Raw genomic sequence first — 7,081 nt, 5'->3', positions numbered from 1 at the left:
GGCAGTAGATTGGGAAGTAGGAGGAAGAATAGTGGCATCAAAAGAAATCGGTGAACTCAATTGTGGGACGCCATCATGGCTGTCAATTTGAGCAACATTAGGATTAATATAAAAATCATATGCAATAGTAAGACGAGGGAGGTGAGCGTGTGTAGTGGTAAAAGGGAATGTATCTTCAGCACAGACAACATGGCAAGAAAGATAAAGTTTGGAGGTTGTAGGATCATAACACTTATAGCAGTGATGAGTGGTAGAGTACCCAAGAAACACACATGGAGTAGATTTGGGAGATAATTTATGTGGAGAATAAGGTCTCAACCAAGGATAGCATGGCAGCCAAAGATGCACAAGGAATTATAGTTGGGCTTGGTGTGAAAGAGAGCTTCGAAAGGTGAGGTGTGGGAAAAGGATGAGTGTGGGCAACCGATTTATCAAATACACTGCTGTTTGACAAGCATAAGTCCAAAATTTGGGCATCTGCATCAATATGCTTTGTCCCCCTCTCCCATTGGATCAACAATCACACCTCAGGCTCTTCTGTCTCTAATGATCAATGATGCTTCCCCCTTTTGGAGCTCGCCATTCCAGATCAGAGTGTGTGCAACCATCTTCTCCTATCTACATTGAGCCACTTCATGTCTCTTTTCTTGAGCACCTTTTACTGCAGGATCTTAACAATCGATCGATGGAAGACTTTAGCGCGCATCTTTGCCCTCCTTTGAATCCCACGTTATTTGGTCTAGAAAAAAAAGGCTTGCATCACTGCCAGCTTAAGCTAGAAGCGGGCCTTAATTTGGAAATTTATCCAGAACCTCAATCAACAGTCCATTCTCTCATTTGGCCCAAAATCATCTAGCTATTGTCCCCTTCTCTTCCTCTGAGCAAGTCTATTATCCTCAGCAACAAGTTGAAGCTGTCTCGTCTTCTTAAGCAAAGACGTAAAAGCAAATTTTTTTTGGATTTGTTTGATTTTTCTCCAAAGCTCTCTTAAGGAGGGAAGAAAAAAGGTTAAAAAGTCTTAAGACCATCCAATAGAGACATTAAATGGATGAATAAGTTCCACAAAAAATGGCTTCGCTTGCAAGACTCATCGGACATTTACCTTGACCCAAGGCAGGAAGCATGGCAAAAAGTCGTTGTGAGGTGGTAGCACAATACTTCTTAAAGTAGATTAAGGATGACATGAATCTATTTCAAGGCATTAATCAGTGGAGGCTCTTTCAGGATTGAGTTTTATAGCTTTTGTTTTTTTATGATTCTCGGTTGCTCATGGCAATTCCTCTCTTTCTCAGACCAGTCCCTTCGTTTCCTTCTCTTTTTCAGCCTGGCAGAGTTTGCTTTCTTAGTATCTCAGGATGTGTTCTTCCTTTCGCTTTCGCTTGTTGCTCCCAGTCTGCATCTTTGTTGCTATTTGTTCTGGAATCTCTGGCTTTTAAAAAATATCTTTTTGCTTATAAAAAAATATAGGTAATATTTTAATTCAGTAGTCTAGATAATAGTAGAATTAGTGTGTATTTTTGGTACTTAATATCCAATTTCTTTAGCTTCGACGCTCTCTATTCATCACTATATATCAAGTATCAATAATATCACCAAATTAAAACTATCATAGGGTACAATTTTTTTTCTATTAGTACTCAAATCCATAGTTTCTTTTTTTATTCAGATTTGCATCACTTAAATGATTACAGATAGGCAGAAGAAAGCTGCATACATGGAATTGGTTGAACAAGTAATGATAGAACTCGGTCCTTAGTCTCACGAGTCTGAATCGCATGCCCATCTCCATATTGGTACATGCATTGTGCCATTCTAGCTAGGTTAATTGCTACGCCAATAAAAGTTTCTGAGAATGGAGAATCTGCAACCCTTTCTTTATTCATTTCATTCCATGTTTCGCTAATTAGAAATCGAATGTGATCACGAGCTTTTTCTTCTGAAGCTCCTGTTTCATGCATGTAACATTGAATTGATTTCGGAACATCACCTCTCTTTAATTCATCCTGATGAATAATCAACAAGATAAGATGATTAATAAAACTAATCAATAAAGAAGTGAATGAGACATTTCAAAAGAAAAGGAGAACGAAGAGGAATTAAGGAGTGCATACTGATGATGTTCCAAGATCATCTGCAAGTCTAAGAATCATGGATGAACATCGAATTATATTAGAATACTCTTCCAAGCATTTCAAGGCATCATTTGTGATTGGAGATTTTACAAGAAAAAAAGAATGTACTAGGATCACAGGAGCTGATATAGAGATCCATGCGTTGTCAATATATTCTTGTAAACTTGGTGTATATCCACTGTGGTACCACTTGGCCTCCAATAAGTATGATTTGCAAATGTCTGCCCACTGAAAATATAAAAAATGGGATAAGAATGCAATTAAATGGGCTGCTATTAATACAATTTCTTTTTTTACTTTCGAAATTTTCATGTGGGAGAAGAATGTCGGAGGAAATAAACCAATTAAATTTAAACTTATTCAATTCAAAATAATATATGTAATTTTTTTTAATCTGAACCCAACTAAATAGTAAAATTGAAGGTTAATTAAATAATTTGATTTGAAATCGATTTGATTAATTCAAATTTTAATTTAAAAAATAATATTTCATTCGAAACGACTCGTAACCTACATAGATCTAATTATATTCTGACTCGAAATCCCTTTTATACATTAATTTGATGAATAAACTAAATTAATCCACAACTCAAAATGATTTAGTCAGAAGCATCATCAATACTTACGGCTTTCTTCAAGTAGGGGATGATGTGAACTCCTTGCTCCCTAAGGACATCAAAAGCTATTTCATTTATTGAGTTATGGAGACAAAGGAAACATAATTTCATATAGTCTGGAAGCTGCTCTGTTGCATTAACATCCCATCTGAAATCACACCATAAAAATTATGCTTGTTAATTATTGGTTAGTATATACAGGGATATATTCATTTTTCAATTTAAAAACCATTAAATTGAACCAAAGCAATATAGTTTGATTTGGTTTATGATTTAAAATATATAGTTGATTTTGATTTGAATATTTATAAAGTTGCTGTAGATAATTGTTTCATTATTAAAATAAATAGAGTCAAGTCATACAATAAATCATTTTGTATATATTTAATTAAATTATGTATTTATCCTGCTTACTTTTAATTTTATTATTATAAAATATAAATAAAATTCTAAATGATTTCGATAAATATATATTTCCAACTATATGGACCACATACATTAAATTGTGTACTAAGAAATCATATGATTATGATATTCAGACTCTCTCTCTCTCTCTCTCTCTCTCTCTCTCTCTCTCTCTCTCTCTCTCTCTCTCTCTCTCTCTCTCTATATATATATATATATATATAAATTTCATCAACCATTCAAATTTATCAATCACTACGGGCATTTGTCAAGTTACTTTCATAAAAAAAATTGATGTGAATTTCACTTATTCCCTATTTTCTTCAAGATTAAATAACTTCAATTTAAAATTTATCTGATTTTGATTTTATTTAATAAAATTTCTTACTTATAAAAAAAATAACCTCATGAATGTATATGAATATTTATGTGCATTTTCGACATTTTATTTTAGTTTATTACTTTCAAAATTTTTATTTCTTTCATTTTTAATCTGCTTTACTCTTAAATTTTTGTTTTTGTAATTAATAGATATAATTTATTGGCTTCATCAATGAATAATGTAATAAATAACCAAAATTAATTTATTTATAAAAGTACGGGAAAAAATTTATTTATAAACTAATATATATTCCACCAACCTTTGAACAGCATTAGTGAACAGCTCAAGCTCATCCAAGGTACCATACACATCATATATATCATCGATTGTTGTTATTAGTGCATGGACCTTTGTGCTCATTCTCCTACAATTGCTGAATTGCGGCTCGAATATCTCCCCAATTGTCCATAAGTAGTTCTCCATAATCCTATCTCTGGCAAAGTCCAATTTTTCTCCGAAACCTGTATTTCTCCACCACCTAATTTAAAGCAAGAAAAGCCAATATCATGAGCATCCTCATAACTACAAGAAAATAGAAGTACGATAATTAATAAAAACTTAGTCTACCACTTCATCTCCAGACTATACATACCTTGACATGTATTTTAGATCGTCCTGGTGTGTTGCTTGTACACTGTTGAAATCCAATTTAGCAAGTTCTAGCAGAAGAGGATTCATGTCTTGTTTTCTCTCATATACATATATAAACCATCTGGTCTCCAACCGTAGCATCCTCCAGTGAAATGGGAGCTCCAGTGCATGACTTATTAACATGGATAGGTTTTGGTCTTTACTTTGTTCAACATACTTCTTTAGAGAAGTGGTTGTAAAATCTCTTGCATATTGTAAGATACTTTCACCTTCCTCTGAAAGGAATGATGCCTCATACAAAGATAGCATTGCCTCCCGATCCTCACATAGGTACATTTTGAAGTTTCCCTCTTCATCTCGGAAACTATTGAAGATCTCTGCAATTCACCCTCTCGAGTTAAAATATTTCTACACCATTGTTTTAGTATTTTTAGAACTTAGGGACTAGATTATTTTATATAAGAATAATTTTTATAGAAAGTCTTGATGAATATATCAACATTATCGTACAGTATGTCTGCTGGCATGCGTAGTCTAGAGCCCTTTTCCTTGCTTTTCATTTCATTCAACAAAGTTTGTTTTGCTTATATATATATATATATATATATATATATATATATATATATATATATATATATATATATATATATTATATTTAGATTTTTTTTATAAGTAAATATTTTATTAAATAAAAAAAAAATTGGTATAAGACTCTCAGGGGGTGTTTGGTTTACCTGTTAAGTGCAGCTGATAACTGATGGACACCAAAACAGGTAAATTATAGTGTTTGGCAAGCTTAAAAAAATAGAGCTGATAGCTGATGGGCAACAGATATGATACCCATCAGCTGCAGTTTGTAGCTGCAGTTTGTATCAGCTCTATTTTTAGAGCTGTTTCTCATCAGCTGATAGCTGATTTGATTTTATTTTTTATTTTGACCATATTATCCTTTTTTATTTAACTTGAAAATTAATATTATTAATGTTTTCATTTTTTATTTGTAATTTTAATATTTTAATTAACGTATTTTAACTTTGTTAAAATATTTTTTATTAATAACATAAAATATAAAATATTTATTTATACCTAAAAATTTAAAATTAATTATAACTTTTTCTATTAACAATAATAATTATTTTATTATTTTATCTATATTTTTAAAATTATTTAATTATCTTAAAAAATAATTATTTTCTTATTTCAATAATAAAATAAATGATATAATATAATATATTAATAATTATATATTTAATTTAATAATAAAATAAATAATATAATGTAATAAATTTATAATTTTATATTTATTTAAAAATTAAATAAATTATATGATATATACCCTTATTAGTCATTTCACATATCAACAGCAACAGCTAAATATAATTTTACCAAACACTTAACATAAAACAGCTATCATCAGCTATCAGTTATCAGCTATAAGCTAACAGTAACAGCTATCAGCTAACAGCTATCAGTTGTATCCAACAGTTAAACCAAACAGGCTCTCAATCTATATCCGACCAATAGGTCCCCTGCAAAATTAAATCTAAAAGGAAATCATGATAAGTTAAAAAAAAACCCTAACAAAAGAATAGATTTAGATTTATTATTGAATACAATTAATTAAAATAAAATTAGGAGACCAGTGAGAAGTTATTTACCTTGGGGTATTTTATATCCATGCTGTCTCAGGAGTCTAAATTCAAGAGCTGTAGCATATAAATCCTCCCTCATCCGTGTATTATCATAGCTATTATGGGTGTAAATGCTCATCAAGATTCTCTTTATTTCATCTTCAAAGTGATAAGCTAATCCAAGTCTTTGCAGGGTATCAATTAGCTGGAGCTGATCCAAAGGATTCACAGCTTGCTTAAGCATCACCCTCACCTCTTCCTTCAGCTTATTGATCCGTTTTGTGTACACATGTCCCTGCATAGCACAGTAATCATGAGCATGGAGAAGAAAAGAAGAAGAAGAAGAAGAAGAAGCAGGAGAAGGAGGAGAATAAAATAACTATAGATATATATATACCCCATATTCACTCTTCAGCGACTGCACAAAATCATATTCCCAAATGGGAGGCTGGTAATTTGCAGATCGTCTTACAGTAGTTTTCTTGGCAAGTTTTGGACAAACCATGCATCCAAGAGGGCTGGAAATTTTCCCCTTTTTTGATAATATGAATGGGTTGTGATTTCTTAGTGGCTGTTTAGGGAAAGAGCAACTAGAAAACGGAGCAAGCAATTGAAGGGCCATTGAGAACTTTTTGTTGTGCTCTTGATAATGTGCTTAATTTCCAAAAGCTTCATGTCCTTATATATGTGCAAACTCGAAAGATCTAAGGTGTTACCCTTATCACAATATATGTGGAGGAGGGGAAGTTGAGTTTATATGAGGAGGGGAATTTTTTTCTTTTTTCCTCAACAGGTGTGGATTTCATACCAGCCAAGATAATTTATCTTTAGAAAAATACTATTTAATTTTTATATTTTAATAAAATTAATTATTTAGTCATCTATTTGAATAATACAGTTATTTAATTTTTATAATTTTAAATTTATTAATTATTCAATTTCTGTTTATATATTTTTTAATTAATTTAACTAATAAAAAAATTGATAGGAAGAATTAAATAAATCTTTAATTAAAAATAAAAAGGTTAAATAATATATTTTTTAAAATAAATAAATTAAATAATTAATTTTATTAAAATATATAAATTAAATAATATATATATATATATATTTTTTTTTTTCTTTTTTTAATTTCAAGAGGTGTAATAGCTGATACGAGTGTTGGCATGAAAACCGACGCTAACGCTATGATTATCAGTTTTGTCTTTAAAACACCACACTGGCTAAATTTGCCTTGCTATTAAAATTATTATTGAAAAAATTATTTTTTTAAATATATTAATTAGAGATTATTAAAAAATAATTAAAAATTAAATTTAATCA

General features: G+C 30.6%; 1 protein-coding gene across 2 annotated transcripts; it reads right to left on the bottom strand.

The window, feature by feature from the left end:
* Positions 1-1,609: 1,609 nt before the first annotated feature.
* LOC110673558 (terpene synthase 10) lies at positions 1,610-6,462 on the bottom strand. 2 transcript variants are annotated; one of them, XM_058150391.1, is made up of 7 exons: positions 6,156-6,462; positions 5,786-6,053; positions 4,129-4,504; positions 3,796-4,014; positions 2,759-2,897; positions 2,112-2,360; positions 1,610-2,003 (listed from the first exon to the last, which is right to left on the bottom strand). In XM_058150391.1, the coding sequence occupies exons 1-7, from the start codon at positions 6,378-6,380 to the stop codon at positions 1,686-1,688; spliced, it is 1,794 nt and encodes a 597-aa protein (XP_058006374.1). In that variant the 5' UTR covers positions 6,381-6,462; the 3' UTR covers positions 1,610-1,685. The 2 variants fall into 2 exon arrangements, with proteins under 2 accessions (XP_058006374.1, XP_058006375.1); XM_058150392.1 differs by having other exon boundaries at positions 2,759-2,798; positions 6,156-6,435.
* Between the last annotated feature and the right edge of the window lie 619 nt (positions 6,463-7,081).

The sequence above is a fragment of the Hevea brasiliensis genome, chromosome 7, assembly GCF_030052815.1.
Source record: "Hevea brasiliensis isolate MT/VB/25A 57/8 chromosome 7, ASM3005281v1, whole genome shotgun sequence".
Taxonomy (NCBI): domain Eukaryota; kingdom Viridiplantae; phylum Streptophyta; class Magnoliopsida; order Malpighiales; family Euphorbiaceae; genus Hevea; species Hevea brasiliensis.
This window is presented reverse-complemented; position numbering and strand designations above follow the sequence as displayed.